The sequence below is a fragment of the Triturus cristatus genome, chromosome 3_2 (genome assembly GCF_964204655.1).
Source record: "Triturus cristatus chromosome 3_2, aTriCri1.1, whole genome shotgun sequence".
NCBI classification, from domain to species: Eukaryota; Metazoa; Chordata; class Amphibia; order Caudata; family Salamandridae; genus Triturus; species Triturus cristatus.
Window position 1 is genome coordinate 470,050,531 of NC_140584.1, and position 22,009 is coordinate 470,072,539.

The 22,009-nt window shown below is 42.1% G+C and overlaps 1 protein-coding gene across 2 annotated transcripts in view; it reads right to left on the reverse strand.

Annotated features, from left to right (window-relative positions):
- Positions 1-22,009, reverse strand: part of INSC (INSC spindle orientation adaptor protein) — a 1,274,962-nt gene that overhangs the window by 1,024,115 nt on the left and 228,838 nt on the right. For both annotated transcript variants that reach the window (XM_085648109.1, XM_085648108.1), the window contains exon 3: positions 12,769-12,851. In XM_085648109.1, coding sequence (XP_085504235.1) covers positions 12,769-12,773 — 5 coding nt within the window. In that variant the 5' untranslated portion in view covers positions 12,774-12,851. The remainder of the gene's footprint in view (positions 1-12,768; positions 12,852-22,009) is intronic.

The window sequence follows — 22,009 nt, forward strand, 5'->3', positions numbered from 1 at the left end:
GTTCAAACTGGAATGGCATGGTGAAAAAAAAAACGATGGATTTAGGCCCAGCTCTCTGTACTGGGGTGAATGTATGACATTGTTCTGCATTCTGTCCATCCACTGTTGTTTTTACATCTTGTAGTTTTCCCAGGATTTTGTTTGGTATTTCATATGTATATGGGAAGATCCTTCGTAAATAGCTGCAGCTGAAGGGCAAGTAAAACACCAGTATGGGAACAGACTGAATTGATGCCTGCTAGAATAGGGCGTCCAAACTGTGGAAAGCCTTTCTTGTGAAATTTTGGTAATAGGTAGAGGGTGCCATCTTAGAGTGATCAATGTGAAGATGGCATTTTTCATCCCATGTTAATAGGTCATGAGCGTACCACTCCTCTAACTTGGAATTCAGATTTAATTGTATCTCCTTGACTGGATTGTTAGGATTTTTCTCATAGGTGTACATGTCTGAAAGTTGCTGTAGTTCTTCTTGTTCACAGACTTCTGTATCTAGGAGGTCTATGTTCCATCCTTTATCTGCTTCTTTGATAATGGGATCTTTGTTGTCTTGTAGAGATCTGAGAACAGTCCTTTCTTTTAGACTTAGATTCCTGGGTAGAAATCTTTTTTTTGCTGTAATTGACAGACAGGCACCCCCCCCAAGATGGCCGCCAAGCCCTGGGTTGGGGATAACCATATCGGTTAATATCCCCTGCTAACCCCACCATCCAAATCCCTTTTTCCGACATCCTTGACCTCACGATACCGGACCTCCTCGCTCAATGTTTGCTCACCTGCCAAGACTTTTTTTGCCTTGAATCTGAACAAGCCTTCGCCTCCGCTGCCTCGCTGCTCCCTGCCTGGATCGAGCGCTTCTTTATCCCAAGGACTTTTCAGCATCTCCCCTGCCACCGGTAATTCAGTCCTGTGGTTTGCCCTTGGGGACGGTGGCTGGCTTCCTGATGGGCCACCAGTCTCCCACCACGCCGATCTCCTACAGGCCGGAGCTCCTCATGTGGTTGGTGCGTGCAGCACCTCCTCAGACGATCCAGCACGACGAGCCTCCCGTCCTCTTCCACACCCATCGCCTCCAGGTCTGAGTTCCTGGAGTGCTACAGGACGCCTTGCAGGGATAAGCGCTTCTCGCCTCATCTCTCTCCGCATTGGGTCATTGAGTGGGCTTAAGTGAGATGATCCACTTGCCCCCCATCAGGCTGTTGACGGACTTGGTTTTGGCCGGTTGGGGACCCACTCCCAATCTCGTAACGGCTTCCGGATCACTCTTGCAAGGGCCTGCTCCTGCATGTTCTCACGGCCCGCTGGTCATCATGATTCCAGGGATGCAACAAGGGCGCTCGGATCATGTTTCCCCTGATGGAGCAGTTTTTGTGAGGGCCGAACCGGCTGCCCGTACAGCGGAGTTTGTTTCCCCCTCTTGATGTTGATGTGTCCTCCTGACCCCACAGCCTTCTTCTCCTTCCGGGGCCACTACCGGGCTCCCTGAGCTGACTTTCTCCTAACCTCGATGACGCGTGAGGGTTCGAAGACCTCCAGCCTTCTTCCATCCAGTGCTGATGACAAACCCCCCTCTATGACTTGCACCCGGGGTATGTTTTCTTTCTTGTTGGCCTTTAAGATCTGTTTTTGGTTTGCCCTCAGTCCTGCCATTTTGTGGTGAGGTATTCGGGGTCCATGTCTTGGATCCTCCACTTTGCGGATTGGAAAGCCTCCCAGGCTGTTTTTCCCCACTGGTTAGCTCCTCATTCAGCCGGATTTTACCTTTGCCCTAACCCGACCCCTCTTGACTTACCTTTCATCCCGAGCATCTTGTTGAACAAGGTGAGGCACCCATGATGCCCTTGGCCACTGGAGCCAACAGCGTCTTTCATCGACCCCATCGGAGCCAACTGCACCTCTTTCTTCTTGTTGGACTTGGAGTCGCTCCCCTTTCCACCCATACCTTTACCCGACCCAATTTGAAGTCTGGCCTTTGCCGTTACTGATTCCTGGACCCTCTCCGGTCTTGCCCAACTTACTTACTCATATTTGGCATAAACTTAATGAACTCTTCTCCATGCCTGGTCTTCCTGGCTTGACATGTATCCTTAGCCCTTTTCTTCCCCCCTTTACCTGCTTTACTCATTGATCTTGTTTTCCATGTTTTAACTTATTCTATAAACGGATGCATTTTTTCTTGTGCTCTTTTCAACCGATGTATTTTTCAACATGCAATTGTTTTTCTGCTCCAGAATCTAATTGTAATTTTGTAACCGCTGTTTTGATGTTTTAACTTCCTTATGTAAAGCGCTCTTTTACCCCCGGGTCTAGCCAGCGCAAGCGTTCTGTGGAGTCCGAGAATCATTGGCCGTTGCCCAGTGGAGCTGTCTTATTTAGCTAGAGGAGTCTGGCTTTGGTTCACCCCTCAGCCGTCACCTACCCAGCCGGACATCAGACATTGATTTTAACGGTTCTTCACGGTCTTGTCTGTCTGTTTCTTTTTTGCTCTGACTGCTTAGTCTCCCCTGAAATACTTTACCCCTTCTGCTCTACCTGACTCTATCAGCATTCATTCCCCTTTTTACTTTTCCCCCTTTTCCTTCCATTCCTCATAAAACCTGTTGTCTTGGATATACCACGCACTAATAACCTTTTGTTATTGTGCAATCTCATGTTCTTCTCCTATGCCTATACTTGTAACGGTAATTGATGTAATTTCTTATAACTGTAACTGATGTAATTTTTGAAACTGTAACTGATGTTATTTTTGTAACCTGTAACTCACTGATCCTCATGTAAAGCACTCTGATAACTTCGGGTCTAGCCAGTGCTATATAAAACTTTTTTCAAATCAAATCAAATCAGACTATGTTCAGGTCATAAGTAACGATAGTGTGAAATCTATGTTGTTGCCAGGTGCCAGCTGATGAGTGAAGGCTGATTTCTTTTGAATGGTATTGGTCATAGTTAGGGTTGTGTCAATCCCCATTGCTTGTGCTAATTCTGCAGGTATTAAAGCAGGATCTTTGAAAAATGAGGTGATTAGATGTATATCTTCTGATCTTGAATAGTAGTGGTACCTTCATTGTTTGCGGCAGTTTCTCAATAAAAAAGGAAGTATGTTTGAGTTTATGTGTGAATTTGAAGAGGTCAGTCTTGATTGTGGGTCCAAAAGGCAGTTGGGCAAAATGATAATCCCAAATCCAGTACTTTGGTGATTAGTCAGTGTAGTGTCAGATAAATGTATTGTGAGATGGTGGAGGTGTTTTTTAGTTCCTTTCTCCTCCTGGCCCTTTTTGTTACTCCGGAGTGTGTTGGTTGGTTTCCTTTTGCGTGTGTGCTATTTGGTATCCTTGGTATTTGTATTTCTCATACGTAATCTCAAAACATAGGAGAGGAGGCTTAGATATCACTTGCTGGTGAGTCCACGTCCGAACTGGGTTTTGTTGAGAGCAGAGTTTGGTCAGCTCTTTTGAGGTCACAGTTGAAATGTTGCTGTATCATTTGGTAAATGTGTATACTCTCCCCTGTTGATAATCTTATTGATCTCTACAAAAGTTTCTGTTTTTCCATTTTGTAATGTCTTTTTTATAATTATCTATGATTTGATTAAGAATTTCTTAATTTTTGATTGTGATTTCCCCTCACTTGGCTTCCTCAATTCTTTTTGTTAATGAGTCTACTTCTGTATTGTAATTTTCATATCTCTCTTCAGCAATGTCAATGAGTTGTCTAATCATATTGTTCGATGTTTCCTTGAAATTGACCTCCCATTTTTTTCATTTTGTCTGGATTAGTAGTTTCAACTGGTGGGAAGATTTGGATTCTAAAATGACGAGGTATGCGGTTGACTTCTAGGAATTTTTTAGGGATGCTGCTTCCTACCATTTGGCTATTTATTTTTTCAGAGCCTTATTTCGTGCTGAGGTGCGATTAGATTTGCTTGAGCTAAGTTGTTTACTAGTGGAGCAAAGAAGCTCATCAATTCTATTATTGCGGTTAGCCTTCCGGTCTTTGCAGTTTTCCATAGAGTTAGTAATCCTTGATCCTGAGGATAGAGATACTGATTATTCATTTGTATTGGACGCTGTTGGGAGAGAGTGTAGAAGACCTTGTGGTAAATACATTTACTGGGAAGGGGCTATGTCTCCGTTTATTGTTTTTTTGAGCTCTTTCTTAACCTATGGTGGGCCAAACGCCTAATCCCACATACAACAACATTGAAATAGTGGATTCAGGCAGACAGTTTCAAAAAGAATCAAAAGATATAAAAATTCTATGTATGTATAGTCTCATCATTCGTTGTTATTTGGCATGAAATTTATTAAGAATCAATAAATTCTTAGTAGATACGTGTTGCAAATGAACTAGCTAATTCTTAGTTAATCAGTGTTGCAAATGAATTAGTCAACACATCTTACGCCCCCTCATTGACGCACAGGCCTTGGGCTTTTTCAAGGCTTTACATTATAAAATAAGAAATAATCAACAACAAATTTAGACAACCCAATTTTAAATGAGCAGTAAGAAAAATCACAGTCATTTCCATATGTGGATAACAATGAGATTTACAGTGAGGAGAAACCACAGTAAACAAGTTGGAGGGCAAGTGGCAATATTTTTAAGTAAGAACAAGAAGTGCACAAATTATATATAATGATAAACTAAAAAGAAGAAAAATATAAACAAAATGAGAAGACAAAACATACAAGTCAAGTCAAGAAAACTTTATTCCGGAGAATCTCCATAAAAGTACATAAAATGAATATAAAAACATTTAAAAGCCATACAATAGATAATAAAAATGGTGCAGCCGCACGGCTAGATACCTGCTGGTTACATAAAATCATGTGCAAGTTAACACAGTGCAAGATAAATCATGATGACATTTTTAAGTACCGTTTCCGCTTGTGCCATAAAGCCCCCAGAAATTTGGCCACAGCAAACACAATGTGAACAGCCGTTTCACTCTTGAGAATTCTAAAGGCTTCTTGGCACCTGGTAAAACCCAGATTCCTGCAGGCGGGAATGATCCATTTTCTGCGCGCCTCAGTGTAGCCCGGACAGAAAAATATAAGATGCAGCTCAGTTTCATCGCTTGCTCTGCATGCCGGGCAAATACTGGGTGTCGACGCAGACCAAAGACTAGTAAGTGCACGAATTGGCAAGGACCCGTGCCTCCATTGCAAATAAAGCTTCCTAATTATTACAGGGTAAACATTGTCAAGGGTTGATTCAAAGCTGTAGGTATTCTTCATGTAAAGGAATTGGTGCGTTAAGGACCCTAGGGTTTTTAAAGGTCGGAGTGTGGGAGCCTTGGAATTATAATACAGTTTGGTTAAAACTTTTTTAGGAAGCCTGGAACAAAACATACAGTTATTTATAATTTGTCAAAGTTTACAGTATTATAATTAAATAAAACCACCAAAATATGTTCATGTTCCTTATTGTAAATAACTTGCTATTCTTCTAAAAACTCAACGTGTAATACACAGTCAATCCATTTGGTTGCCTGCAGGCACAATTCTCTGTGTTGATCAAAATAAATAAATATTTATTTAATCTTACAACATTTCCACTACTTAACTATACATCAGCATAATCTCTATTTGTCACTCATTCAAGCCATTTCTCACACACCATAATAAGCATCACCACCAACCATAGAATGCCACTAACACTAGCCCACCAATAAACAAAATAACTTGTTACCACATCCTTAATCTCCTCTATATTTCATCCACACAGGGCACTACTACCTCCATACCATCATACTGGTTCAAGGTCAATCAAATGGTTGGATCAGCGCAATACAAAAGGCAATAAATAACATGCTAATGAGACCCCAGCTGTTGGACCTGGCATCCTTGGCATGCTTTTCCACCTAACATTTTACATTCAACCATCCTGTTTGCAGAGATTTTTTTGTTGGCTTTAGGACTTCGAAAACGATATCACTGCTAACCAGTGCTAAAGTGCTTGTGCTCTTCCTAGCATATTAAATTTACTTGTAAGTCCCTAATAAAGTGGCACTAACTGTGCCCAGGGCCTGTGAATTAAATGCTACGAGTGGACCTGCAGTAGGGATTGTGTCAACCACTTAAATAGCACTTTAAACATGTCTCACCCTGGAAATTGCAACTAAACCCAATATTGAAACCCTTATTTTTTACCCATACCACTGCGAACATCATATATGGTTTGAACAAGATAATCTGCTCTTTTGCCTTTCTACTTCTTTGTCAATAATTCATATTTCGTATTTCGTCTCTTTTTAAATATTGATCTTATGTTTCATTTATACAAAACATGTGGAAGGTTCAACATTAATGCATGTAATACTGCATGTTTCCTCCTCACATTATATTGTGATCCTTGTATGATTTTCCTTGTGCATTCCTTTTCGTTTACCAGCTGTGACAATGACAATTTATAGATTGTTCTGTCGTCATTAATATATGAAAATCAATGACATTTATTTTATACTTTTTAAAAAAACCTGTCTCAGGTCTGCCACTACAGTTTTTAAACTGCCATGTCAACCTGACAAAATATATCTTTTGCTAGGCCCAAACCTTCCTTTTTAATGCCCAGGCCCTAGGGTAGGGCCTGGGCAGCCCAGAGGGCAGTGTGCAGTGTATTTTAAAAGTGGGACATTAACTTTTGGTTTTACATTCTCCAATGTTAGCCTATGTTGTCCATAGGCTAACATTCGAGTTACGTTATTACAATTAATAACTGATAATTTCTAAATTGGAGCAGGACATATCTCCTCTGCTGCCAAGCTCAGTCCTGAGCAGAACTGACACATCACCTCTGCTGCTGTTGAAATGTCAGAATAACTATTCTCCTCTCCTATTCCAAGGATGAAACATTAACATCAGCCAAAATCTTCCAGCCATGATAGACTTCCTTAGCAGCTAATTCTACATGGCATGCTCCTCCCTGCAATCTGTGCACAAACTACTGGCTCCTAGTGTTATTTTTTTCTCTATCCTGATGGGAATGCAAGAAACAGCCAGTTACCCATGCCTCATTCCATTGTCATGACAATTTCCAGACTGGCTTAAGAGATCCCCCACCAAAGTCTGACATATCTCATCAGTCGATGATGGTTGAAAATCAGTTTGTTATTCCCTTGGAAGGAATTATATCAATCGTCATTTTATGATATTGTCATTTAATGCATTACACTCCACAATTAAACCCTATAACACACAATGTATTTCCTTAGAACCTCCCAAGAGCTATGGTACTACTAATGTTATCGTAATGCTAATGGGTCTATCATTACAAGTTACCACATATTAGTCAAAAACAATGTATTTCCTGAGACATCAAGTGCCAGTCATTATAGTCTGCAATTATTATATGAAATACACTAGTCACATTCCTAATAAGCTTGTCTCAAAACAAAAGAAAACTATTGTTCTTTAGAATATAGCACTTTCCATAGATTTGTGAATTTTTTACATTAGTTAATGGCACCTATATCTCAAACCTGTTTTGTGTCGCAAAAAATTCCCAACAGGTTACAACTGAGCTCAACAGTATAGTACAATTTGCGTAGGCTTGACATATATTTGGAACATTTGAGATAACCATCATCAACTCCCTATACTTTATCAGTAGAGGTATTTTCCTTATTGTAGGCCTCACTGTGCCACCAGTGTCTACAGTTAAGAGTTTCTCTAGTGATGATCTGAAAAAGGAACTGGGGGCCATGCACCCACATCACCGTATGAGGAGAACATGCTGATATTTTTAGTTGCAAAAACCAAAGGAAATGATGGACGGAGTGTTGAACACTGCAAGGCACTCACCCCCAGTCAACTGATCTGGGTTTAATCCATCACCATTCTTTAGCCCACTCTGCCACCCCAGTTCAGACATGGCCATATGCAAATCAGTCTGACCCTGTGCCTCATGGGAACAGTCAAGCCCGAACTGCCAAGCCATGTCTTCCCTGGACCGGAAACAAGCTTCCTAGGACCGGTTTCTGGCATTTCAGCCGTCTTCAGCCAGGCTTGCTTGAATCCAGTGGCAAAGTGAGCAAGGGACTCACGTCTGAGCATACCCTGCCAACTTATGGCGAACAAAGCAAAAACCAAAGGAAATGATGGACGGAGTGTTGAACATTGCAAGCACTCACCCCCAGTCAACTGATCTGGGTTTAATCCATCACCGTTCTTTAGCCGACTCTGCCACCCCAGTTCAGACATGGCCATATGCAAATCAGTCTGACCCTGTGCCTCATGGGAAGAGTCCAGCCCGAACTGCCAAGCCATGTCTTCCCTGGACCAGAAACAAGCTTCCTAGGACCGGTTTCTGGCATTTCAGCCGTCTTCAGCCAGGCTTGCTTGAATCCAGTGGCAAAGTGAGCAAGGGACTCACGTCTGAGCATACCCTGCCAACTTATGGCAAACAAAGCAAAAACCAAAGGAAATGATGGACGGAGTGTTGAACACTGCAAGGCACTCACCCCCAGTCAACTGATCTGGGTTTAATCCATCACCGTTCTTTAGCCCGCTCTGTCACCCCAGATCTGACATGGCCATATGCAAATCAGTCTGACCCTGTGCCTCATGGGAACAGTCCAGCCCAAACTGCCAAGCCATGTCTTCCCTGGACCGGAAACAAGCTTCCTAGGACCGGTTTCTGGCATTTCAGCCGTCTTCAGCCAGGCTTGCTTGAATCCAGTGGCAAAGTGAGCAAGGGACTCACGTCTGAGCATACCCTGCCAACTTATGGCAAACAAAGCAAAAACCAAAGGAAATGATGGACGGAGTGTTGAACACTGCAAGGCACTCACCCCCAGTCAACTGATCTGGGTTTAATCCATCACCGTTCTTTAGCCCACTCTGCCACCCCAGTTCAGACATGGCCATATGCAAATCTGTCTGACCCTGTGCCTCATGGGAACAGTCCAGCCCAAACTGCCAAGCCATGTCTTCCCTGGACCGGAAACAAGCTTCCTAGGACCGGTTTCTGGCATTTCAGCCGTCTTCAGCCAGGCTTGCTTGAATCCAGTGGCAAAGTGAGCAAGGGACTCACGTCTGAGCATACCCTGCCAACTTATGGCAAACAAAGCAAAAACCAAAGGATTAAACCCAGATCAGTTGACTGGGGGTGAGTGCTTGCAATGTTCAACACTCCGTCCATCATTTCCTTTGGTTTTTGCTTTGTTCGCCATAAGTTGGCAGGGTATGCTCAGACGTGAGTCCCTTGCTCACTTTGCCACTGGATTCAAGCAAGCCTGGCTGAAGACGGCTGAAATGCCAGAAACCGGTCCTAGGAAGCTTGTTTCCGGTCCAGGGAAGACATGGCTTGGCAGTTTGGGCTGGACTGTTCCCATGAGGCACAGGGTCAGACAGATTTGCATATGGCCATGTCTGAACTGGGGTGGCAGAGTGGGCTAAAGAACGGTGATGGATTAAACCCAGATCAGTTGACTGGGGGTGAGTGCCTTGCAGTGTTCAACACTCCGTCCATCATTTCCTTTGGTTTTTGCTTTGTTTGCCATAAGTTGGCAGGGTATGCTCAGACGTGAGTCCCTTGCTCACTTTGCCACTGGATTCAAGCAAGCCTGGCTGAAGACGGCTGAAATGCCAGAAACCGGTCCTAGGAAGCTTGTTTCCGGTCCAGGGAAGACATGGCTTGGCAGTTTGGGCTGGACTGTTCCCATGAGGCACAGGGTCAGACTGATTTGCATATGGCCATGTCAGATCTGGGGTGACAGAGCGGGCTAAAGAACGGTGATGGATTAAACCCAGATCAGTTGACTGGGGGTGAGTGCCTTGCAGTGTTCAACACTCCGTCCATCATTTCCTTTGGTTTTTGCTTTGTTTGCCATAAGTTGGCAGGGTATGCTCAGACGTGAGTCCCTTGCTCACTTTGCCACTGGATTCAAGCAAGCCTGGCTGAAGACGGCTGAAATGCCAGAAACCGGTCCTAGGAAGCTTGTTTCCGGTCCAGGGAAGACATGGCTTGGCAGTTCGGGCTGGACTCTTCCCATGAGGCACAGGGTCAGACTGATTTGCATATGGCCATGTCTGAACTGGGGTGGCAGAGTCGGCTAAAGAACGGTGATGGATTAAACCCAGATCAGTTGACTGGGGGTGAGTGCTTGCAATGTTCAACACTCCGTCCATCATTTCCTTTGGTTTTTGCGATATTTTTAGTTGACCATAGATTTGGCAGAATTGTTAAAGAGAGAAAAAGAGCCCACGAAATTCAAAGGATGGGACACCATTCTAGATTTAATAGCTACTGGCAAAATGCCTGAAGGTTTTTCTAAAATAGTTTCTTTAGGTACGAAATAAACAATGGATGCCCCTGCATGTGTAACTACAGAGGCTCATAGATTTGAACAATTAAATGAGCTAGTTTCTTTTAGATCTAATGTCTGTGGAAAATAAATACAAAATATTTCTCTTTTATGAGCCTATCAAGGTATGCTGATTTGGATCGCGTTCCAGGGCGCATCTTTGACAGAATCAGGCATGATGGGCAGACAACGTTATCCATTTTTCAGTAGGTGACCATAATTGGCCAAATCCCACCTTCTTCGAAGGATATTATAGCTTTTTTTATATATTTATTTTTAAGAAGTGCATTAGGGATGATCAGGCTAACTATAATTTTATTCCTTTAATGGGTATGAAGGCGAAAAGGTTTAAACATTTTTTTTTACTTTACTGGCTTCGGAATTAGGTTGAGGAAAAGCATCTTGTATCAGTAGAACAGGCTGGGTTTCAGAAAGGCCCATCAACAATGGACTGCTTTTTTGAACCATGGTAGGTTGAATGGAGATACATTGAATAGAGAGCTACTTTTGCCTAAATAGTGGAATTAGAATATCTCACCAGATACTTTAGAGATGTGTTACCTTTGAAAAAAATGATTAGGGTGGACGTCTTGGTAAAAGATAAAAGGTAGATTGACCAGCAAAATGCCAATTGAGAGCGAGTTTAAGCAAGGTTGCTCACTTGTTCATTATATTTTTTTTTTTACAGCCCATTCACCAAAAGTAATCTCCAATGCTCACTCATTCCCTCCCTAATTGAGTGACATAGATAGGGAGCCTTAGCTGAGGATGACTTGATGATGGCTACTCTGAAACCAAATGTTTTGCAAAGGAAACATAATAAACACAACATATATTTAAAGGAAATCAAGCTGGCACTAAACAATGAAAAAAACTAAATATGAAATGTGGGAAAATGAGATTGTCCTTTACTTGGTGGCTTAATGATAAAAGGTTGTATATTATGGAAAATTATGAATAATTGCCCTAACATTTTACAGAACTTTATTTTGGGATAACTATAAAAGGAAAGTGAAAACCATAATCATTACTTCTGTTTAGACTCACTTACCATTCACAAGTTAAATGGAGGACTTTTTTGAACTTCTTTTTATTTAAAGCTTTGGATGGGAAGAGTAACTTCCCTCCTGCCCCCCAGGCATCCTACATTAGTGAAATCGTTGTTCTTGACAGCTGCATCAGTTCTAAAAATCAGGGAATAAACTTTTTAAATAGATATTTGCCTTCCCAAATATGGCAATGATTTAGACAACGACCTTGGCCTTACGCATGGCCTTTTTTTAACCAGAAAATAGAATTTCAATTTTATTTAGTATATGGAGAAACCTGGACATTATAAGCTGCAGAGCTTCAAATCAGTGTTTTGAGAAACGATTCTGCCCAAAAGTCTAAAAACTGATTATAATTCTTTATTATCAAAACCTTTTGTCCGTCTAACAAGATACTTTTGAGCTTTCCTCATTTGTGTAAACTATGCACATTTATTTCCCAGTTAAAAGATGAGGGATGTGATATTTAGAATGAAAGTTGGCCTCCATGTGTATTGGAGATTTGAAGGTTTTATGACCAGGATTTGTGTGAATGGTGGGAAATACTATTAAGAGCTGACCGGTTCAATGCATCTGTTCTTTTATTGTTTACTGTCTGTACACAAAATAATAATAAAATAATGCTTTCTCTACTGGTGTCCCATGTTTTAAAATGTGAATATTGTACATCCCTAAAAGTTATAGAACTAAAGAAATTGTTGGTAAAACACTTCCACCTAGTTATTGCTTTGGATAAATGTTTCGGCAACTTTTAATTAAGTTGGCTGATGTATTATTTGTGTATGTCTTTTGAAAACAATTTTGCTTAAGAAAATAGCAAATTTGAATGCGATATATGCAAAAAAGCGTAATAAAACAATTGAATCATATGAAAGAGAGCTAAAATGGATCCAAGCCAGTTGAAGATTCTGCAGCTGTAACTTACTCATCTGTGGAGAAGCAATCTAACCCCCCACTGAGAGGTGAAACCCAAGGCTCTGTACAATGGTTTTAAAAAATAAACTGCTAGGCCCCCCTTATATGCTGCAATCTGGTTCAATAAACACAAAGTGGACTACAAAGGAAGGTCATCATCTACTATCATTAGTGCCAACAGCACCTTGCAATTAATATGTACTGGCCACGTTTACTAGCATATCTATCCATTGGATAAGGTGTTTCAGGAGACAATCGAAAATGATCCTCAAGCCCTTCATATGGGCATAAAGCTTGATTCTACATCTACTCTTTGATGGAAACTATATCAATATTTCAGTGAATCTTGATTCTTAGTATATACTATGCCTCGAGTCATCGTCTCTGGCAATAATTATGTCCACTTCAGTTAGTCACACATAATACCATCAACTCTGTAAAGTATGATGCAGACTTCCCATAATGGAAACAAATAACGTATAGAGAAGAGTTTAGTCCTACCTCATCGTTCAATACTGTGGTTCAGCACCACCACTGATGTCACTTTAACTTCTCACACAGTGCTGAGTTTTCAGGATGTATGTCTGCAAGAAGAAAATATCAGTCGTACAGATGTAAAAATCATGAGAATATAGAATTTAGTAGAAAAACACATTCAATCAACTACTGATCGAAGTTAATTAGTGAATAAACACTTGGAACAATATAGATAGGATCTGACTGCAGCAACACCTTCACTCCTGTGAAAGAGAAATGATATACACACAGGCATGGATGGCAGCAGCAGACTCCGCCCAACAAAGACTTCTTCCAAATGAGAAGAAAACGTAACCTGGAAGCAAGTAGAGCAAGTATGGCCCCTACTATTGCTGTAATCAAGGCAGGTTGGATGACAAAACCAAGGGTGAAGGACACAATTTGGATGATAAAATATGGTCATCATCCGGGATGGAGGACCCATTTTCACACACAGAAGTAATGAGACCTGCATCCAGCTGAACACAAGATATCTACAGTCCATCAATACTCTACCTATGGCATAGGCTAAAACAAACAGAGCATGACATGTAGCACCTTGAATTTCCTGCCAAATGATTCAATTGCACCACGTGCTGGAGAAGGAATGCGAAATGCTATTTGCTCTGAACTTGCTTACTAACAATGGACTCAACTAAATTGACAATGACCTCTAGTGGCATCACAAAACCGTATTGAAGAACCAAGCCTATGGCACAGAAATGGTGAAGTACTGAACAAACTGGTCACAATAACATCCATGGAATTCTTTCAACATTCTTATCCATCAATAAAGTAAATCTCTTTGGAAAATGAACTGCAGACTCAGGCAAAGCCAGACAAGGGTACTGATCTTTATTTTCTGCCTGGAGCAACAGATATGAATTGGCTTCTCCACCACATCAAATAGAAGCATATTCTGTGGTGTTCCACTGGTCTCAGCTAATGTTTCAGTTTTGGACATCAATACTTGCACATTGGCAGAGATAATCATAAAACATCAACTGAAGCTCCACTTGAATGCAGCTGACAATTCCAGATCTGGCTGGATAAAAAATGTGGCAAAACCTCAAATCAAGCAGGTTACATTAAATATGCAGGTAACATTAAATATGCACCACTGCATGAAGGAGAGTGATGTAATGACCCACCAAATGAAATCCTAGTGATTGTGCGACCTTAGGTCTCAACCCCTCACCCAAACATAACGCTAAGGTCCCTAGGGTCCCGTTTCAATCCTAAAGCTAACCTTCATACACCCGATCACAGCGATAACAAAATATTAACACATTATAATCCCTGAAAATGTACTTCAGCTCTTTTAGGTGAACAACTGAAATGAATTTACAAAAGTCATGATGCTATAGTGGATGGATTACTGTAATAAAAATAGACAATGGCTCTTCAAAAGGAAAATGACCAATAGAAAAGATAAAAGTACAAATTCAAACTAATAAACGTTCTATAGGTTAAAAACATAAGACTACATCAATAGCATTAAAAATCAATTCCCAAATTTCATGCACTGCTTACAAGTCTTTGAAGAACTGTTCAGAATACTTGCAAAATCTGGTACACAACTATACCTGGACAATAATACATTTAAGATTTGGCTATATGATGCACAAGATCACAACTTTTACCCTACCCCATTAGAATGCCTTAAAACAACACCAGCAAGCACAACCAAGTGGGATGGTTATGCCCAGACACCTTGCTCACTGTGCCACTGGATTCAAGCTAGTCTGGCTGATGAAGGGTGATACCCTGAAACCGGCCCTAGGATGCTTGTTTCCCATCCAGGCATTACCCAGCTTGGCAGTTCGGTCTGGAATGTTCCCATGCGGAGCAGGGTCAAGACTAATTTGCATATGGCTGGGTCCAAACTGGGATGGTGTAGTGTGTAAAAGAATGATGGATTTAACCCAGATCTCTTGACTTGGGTGAATGTTTGATTTATTCTGTCCATCATTTGTTGCGGGAGCACTTCTAGAAAGTTGGCATTTTACTGCCTTAGCCATTAAGTGCCCTCAGCATCTCTCTGGGTCACGTGACTGGGTGTAACTGACAGTTGGGCTTTGTGTATTCCTCTATGACAGCCACACATAAAAGAGACCTCTGGTGTGCCTGGATGGGCCATCACTGGCAGAATGGAAGGGCAGAGCTGGGCACAGCCCTTCTTACACTTCGATAGGTTGTGTTCTGCTTCCTCATAAAGAGCTGCATACCCCCTGTAATTAGTCTTGAGCCAGGGCAGGGAAGGGACTAAACCTGTGCACTTCAAATGGGAATCATCTCTAGAAGCATTTCCCACTTCAAAGGAGGCATCTAGTATAAATATTGGATCTCAGATGCCAATTCTTCAGTTCGCTTCAGGACCTGTTGAGACTCTGGCAGAAATAAGGACTACTGTGCTTCTGAAATATACTGGACTATTGACCTGCTAGACTAGTCCCTAGCTGGGCTGCTGCCATGCTGGGCTGCTGTCTGAGTCTGAGGGATTTTACCTGCACTTGAACCCAAGACTCCCAGAGTGACTCCAAGATCTAGTCTGATGAGTTCCCGTTGAGAGCCATAGGGACATAACAGGCTCCCAACAACCGGAAACAACACCCAAATTGATTTGGGGTCTTCGCGTACTGACCCACTGGCACCAAAACCTTGTTGCTCACACTGCCCGCCAACATGAATTTCAGTAAATGTAAATGTTGTAGACTTGTAAAGCGCACAGCTACCCAACACCGGGGCGTCCCGGCGCTGTAGACCGCTGGGGAACCCGTCCTGGCTATCCCTGTGAGATTGTCCCTTTCTGGGTATCTCCAAGGTGAAACCAGGCATCCCCGGCGTCTGTGGGGGGCCGTTGTAGAGATGAGGCAAGCTTAATGCCCAGAGTTGCCGAGTGTGTTCCTGGTTAGAGTAGGTACCGAGGCGAGAATTATCGAGTCCGTTTTGACCCTGGTCCACAACCCTGCCGCGTCGGGGATTGAACCCTGGTCCCTGGCCGATTCTCTGCTTACGGGTCTGCCGCCTCTAACTAGTGAGCCACACCTCTCCACTGACCTATTGCACCACTGCATCGACCGCAAGGAGAGCCACCGTGGTACTCTAGCCAGACCATTCTCAACAACCACAGGATCTACGTGCTACATCAACAACCGTCTGCTCCTCTCAGCCTCCCCACCATGATTGCGAGTTTTTGCGCTAGACTGAGAAGGCAACTTTTCAGCAGGACTAACCTAGTCCCTGTATCTGACCCTTGCTCCATCGCAGTGTGCCTGAACTTGGTTCTTCTCCCAGGCTCTCACACAACCAGATAGTCACAAGTCGCTCAGTAGGTTTTTTGGCACTACTTCCACCTACATTTTTTAATTTGCATAATCCTGGTCCTACTGATTGCATTTTTGTTATTTTGGCCCTGATTTATATAGTAAATTGTGCTCCATTTTTCTAACTTAGTGTGAGATATTTTCACTTTATTACTGTTTGAAGCTCTGCATAAATACTTTACACATTGCCTCCAAAGTAAGCCAGACTGCTCTGTGCCAAGCTTCCAGAGGGTCGATCACAGGTTAATTTTGGGTTTGCTTGTGCCTCACCCTGACAAGGATTGTGGTTGCTGCTTGAGTGGGGTTTCACTCCCCTCAACCAGTAGCCCAGTTTCTTACACTTGGCCAACTAAGGGGCATATTAACAAGGAACAGGGAAAATTAACGCTAAGGGCGCTTAGCGTTAATTTTTTTAACCCCCGCTATCGCTGGATAATATCGCTTGGTTATCGCATTATTAACAACGCTAACCGCCTAGGCGATAAAAAATCCAGCGATAGCCGCATTTTGGGAGGTTATCGCTGGTAATGCAGTGATAAAACTACTAGGATAGGGATATCCTTGTGATAGCCCATGGTGGACTTAGCCATGTAATCCAACTCCCATTGGATTACATGGCTAAGTCTGAAAATTAGCAGACTTAAAAAAGCTGCGTTAACCATGGTTAGCACTGCTTTTTTTGTCTCTAACAGGGTTAGCGTGAGCTTGATAATAGGAGAAATGTCGCTTAGTGACATTTCTCCTATTATTTTGCTCTGGAACGCCCACTTGCATCTCTTTAGAGATGCAAAGGAAGCGTAGTGAAAAAGGGTGCTAACATGCGATTTTGCATGTTAGCACCCTGTTGTTGATAGGGTGATATTTTTATCTCCGCTTCTTTGGGTTTTAAAGCCAAAAAAGCAGAGATAAAGCCCTTGTTAATATGCCCCAAAGTGTTGAACTAGTTTAATAGTAAGTTTACCACACCTAATTCTGCTCTTTTTTTAAATATGCAAGTGCTGATCTTTCATGATGAGATCCCCAAGTATTTAAGTACACAAAGGTATGTAATACATGTATATAATGTTCTTGTTGTTGCCTATGACATGCAGAGCCCCAGGTCTATTGTCTTGAAAAAACTATTAGGCAAAATATCTTAAAAGTTGTTAAAATAGGAATTAAATACCTGGAGATACCAAATAGACCTATGAAATGGCAAAGCACCAACTAAAGGCAATGTTAATATTAGACAAGCACCTAATCCAAATATCATGGCAATCGCAATGGAGAGATGATCAGGTAAATTTTGCAGATCACACTCCTCAACATTTTTACAGTTGGAGTTAATCTTTTTTCTGGAAGGCGAGCTCCTCCATTTAGGCTAGAGAAGATGCAGAAGTTGAGAAGGGTATCTCAAAATCTCACTGTAGAAAAAAGCTTGATTTTGCAGCCCCAAAAGTTGGTTCACTACTTGGATGAATTTTGTAGCCTCATACTACATTTGGACTAAGTCTTTTTTCAGTGCTCAGATTTCAGTAAAGGGGCAAGTCAAGAAGCTGTAGGAGATGAATGCTATAGCCTCAAAATTCCTTGTGAAACGCTCAGAGTGGGCTAAACTGGCAATCTCTAGCAAGCAAAATATGCCTTACTCGGAGAGATATTTAACCATTTCCCAGTCCACCGGAGGTGACAAAATAACCAAGTCCCATTTTTTGAAGATGCTGAAAAACTTTCAATGAAGATTTCTGGAATCAAGGTTTCTCTCCAGCCTGGGCTTCCACATGGTCCAGTTCTGTCCACTACTAACTGGGCTTCTATTCTCTCACACAAGATGGAGCACTTTGTTAGCCCTTTGTGCACCAGGCATATTCTCCCTTCTTTTGTTGTTTCTTCCATATCCAGACCCAGGAGTGCTATGATGAGCTGGTACCAAGATGTCTCTGTATCTAGTGCATGGATGATTTCCCTAAGTGCACTCACTGCAATTTTCCTAACACTTGATATCCCTATTTTACAGCACGTCATGCGTCACTTCACTGTAAGCTATCGAAGAAGCCTTTGTTGAAGATGGTAGAAGTCAGTCCCTCCTTTCCAGAGCTCGGGGTCCACTCCCAGGTACAGCCCTATGAAAATGAGAAACCAACCCAAGTTCTGACACGGAAAACAGCTTTCACCCCAATTGAGGTTCCATCATTTTGATAGTTATGCCTAAGCATGGTTCCAGGGCTCACTGTGCCATGTGACTCAAGATGTAGGCTATTAATAAGGCCCAACAAGGTAGAAATCTAACTGGGATTGCTTGTGTTCACTTGGCCTAGCAACTCCAGCTGACCCATAACTTTTAGGATAAAGGCTAAGACTAACTAACTGTAGCAGCACAGAAGAGGAAAAATACAACTAATTGGAATGTGCCATTAAAGTGTCCATCAGTTTTTGTGCCGTTCAGTTGATTTTTTACTTGCCATTGCTTTCTATGAAACGCCTTTTCTACCTCTGATTGTTACATATGATTTTATCATTTTGTTATATTTTACGTATTACATTTTCTCCTTTTTTATTAGTTTTGCTGGTAAAATTGTATGTGGTGTCTTAATGTTGCTGCGCATGCATATTTCTTTGAGGGACATTTTGCTTCTTGTTCCAAACTGCAAAAGGTAAGTTAGGTGTTCCTAACATAAACTATTTGTTTGGAAAGAGTTAGGTTGTTATGCCCCACGTAGGAGCTCAAGCATCACTCACAAACACTTTGACCGCCTCCTACTTGCACTAGAATCAGCAAGATTATGTTTAAAGATATGTTAACACAATGCTTTGAAAACCAGCTCTACATAGCAAGAACTTCCTACTCTGCTTGCACAAAAGCATGATTTTCCTCATGCTGTGCGTTCCAGCAGCTTTAGATTCAGACATTTGTTTAGCAGCATTGCAGAGGCTGCAGTATTACGCTCTTGTTGGAGGAGTCCCAGCTCTGAAGTCACCACTGCAGGGCAACAGCTGTATCTGGGCAGTGCCCCAGTAAGGGAACACTCATATCAAGAGGCTCTAGCTTCTTCCAGGGCATGGTACACATCTCAAGCTTCCCTCATTCAAAAAGGCAAAGTCGGACTGTGAGGTATTGTTTTGCTCGGCTTGCTTTTACTATTGACTGTTTTTCTGTGGTGCACATTGTCCTCAATTCAGTAAACTGTTCTTTTTGTTTGTTTTATAATAAAAAAATGAATTGTTTTCAAATGTACCCAGCAGAAGTGAGCAGACTAGCTTTTAAATTAAAAAAAACTATTTAAAAACATCATACAAATCCAGGGATATATTCAAAATTTGGAAGCACATTGAATTTAATTGTGTCGCAGAATTTCAATGCACATTGGGGTAGATTTAACATTGCATAAACCACTTTTTATTAGTGTCCTAGGAACAACTCCCCTTGGGCTTTAATGCCAAGCACCAAAACAAAGCATTTCGTCTGAACAGGCGTGCATTAAAAGGCTGCCTTCATGGAGTGCCTGAGCTAATCGAATTCAGCACATTACAGCGCATGTAAGTGTTATTCAAAGCAATGTAAGATCTCACAAAGTGTCCAACCATGGCCTAGCAGAAATAATTAATACGACTGGTATTATTTATGAATAGTCATCCCAGAACAGGGTCCCAGTATAGCAACGCAAAGGTGCGTGAAATACACAAATGGATTTTTGTACGGTGCTGCAAAGTATTCCAGAGAGTGAATTATTGTGCCTATATTCAGCCACTTACCCGATGCCTATCACTTTAAGATTGAGTGAAAAAAAAAACCGATATGATTCTGTTATATCCACAAAACCAAGCCATTTAAGCTGCATCAATTACTGAAATATTTATCTGTAGCCAATAACAAGCATCGGCAAAACCAATAGGTCTAACATTATTCTCACGTAATGGTTATTTTTTAACCGTTTTGTTTCATTGCCAGCATATGCCGCAAACACAAAAAGTAAACATGCATGGCACCATGTACGCTGACCACCTTACACATTGCTATGTTAGCATAAGCGTTTTAGATGTTAACACCATCTTGCCACTTTGCTGCTTTTGCACATGACACTACAGGTAGCTGTTATACGTAAAACTGCTTGCTGGCTTTTCTTCACATGAGAACGGTCTGTTTTTCACATCCCTAGACGTGCACCGCAATCTTAGTCTGAACACTGTGTGCACACTATTATAATAGTTTTATATCTATTATACTATGAAACTAGCTTACTAGCCAGGGGAGGGTAGTACACAAGGTATTATAGGACCTGTTTCCACTACCATTGTAATATGATTTATCCCTTTGTTTTTTATGGTATTGTAACAATGCTGATGGTTTTATTTCTGATCATGTGTCTGCTTATGTTAGCCAAAGTACTGCATCTTAGAGCTCGTAGTTAAAATAAACATTTTAAACTTTTCTGTGTCTCTGATTACTCACGTTGGGGACTGATATGAGAATAACAACGAAAAGGTGATCTTGATTCCCACCATTCCTGAGAGTATTCTAAGTCGCTTTTTCTGGGTGGTCTAATCATTGGTAGCTTCAATATGATACGGAGAACGAATGAGACACTGATGCTAGTCGGATAGGGGTTCTAGGTACTGAGGTGAGTTTTTTGGTACACCACAATTCACTAAGGTCCTGGTTTTGGTCTTATGATTGAGACGCCTTAGTGGTGCTTATATTTGTCCACAACACCCTCACTCTTGTTTCCGGTTGACGGGAGTGACGGTTTAAACCTACCTATATATTTGACTTACAGGTTTATTCAAGCTTGACAATTAAAAAGGTTACCTTTTGAATTACTGACACTTTTTGTGCTACGGGTTAATATAGATTGTTTATCTTCTCTGCGTCCTTATGGCTAAAGTTGCTATTGCAGCGCATAGTCGCGCACCTCTCCGGCATCATTTGACGCAGTTTGGGGTGCCAGACGATGGAATGTCTATTATCTTTGTAGTGAGTGCCGATGCATTGTTCCCCTATGAGCTGTTTTACTCTTGGGTTACTTTTCCGGAGGTGAATGCGGATAATAAGACGTTTCACGCATACACTCCTATGGCAGCTAATTACATGCCGTATAGGATACAGGAAATTCCAATTTCCGCTTGGCAGCATCGTATTTGATTCAATGGTGCCCGTCCCCACACCATAACTCCGATTCGGTTAGGTCCCTTGTCCATTCCTGGGGCCACTTGGCCAGTCTTGGCCGGGTTCACACCACATCCATGATATTTGTCAGCCCCGCTGGATGACTTGCGTCAACTCCATACTGCCTTGATTGCGGTGCCTAGGGCTTTAGTGCAATACGTCTCTCGCAATGTCCAGGTGGGGGCACCTGGGGTTGCGACGCAACCAGTTAGACCGTCCGGGATCACTATTATTCCCGTCATGGTTAATTCGGTAATGGGCAAGCGCCCCCAGAATAAGGACGATATGCCTTATTGGCTTGCTGAGAAATTTGACCAGCTGGAAGCAGGATTTCCTAATTCTACTCCTGTGGAAAAACACGGGATCCTTACAATTAGTTTGCAGAAAGACTTAGTCCCAGAGGTAACAGATTGTGAGAACTGGGGTAAGGTATTTGCAGCAGTCTACGCGAAGTGCTTCGGCACACCGTCTATGACTGTATTGCCCTCCGTGATTAAGCGTGTTCAGGATGAGCACAGTCCGGAGGCGGCGGTCGAGTTGGGATCTCATCCTTGCTAACGTCAAGGGGATGCGGTTAACTTTCAGGTGTTGAATGCGCTGCGCCTCGTCGACGAAGTCGATAAGCCCCGAGAGTTACCGAAAATTATTGCGGAGGCATATAAGACCATTGGCCGCAATAGTTTGGGTGTTAAGCCTTTTGCTAAAACAACAGCGCAACCACAAACTCAGACGGTTAAGTCTACTAAAGACAACCGTC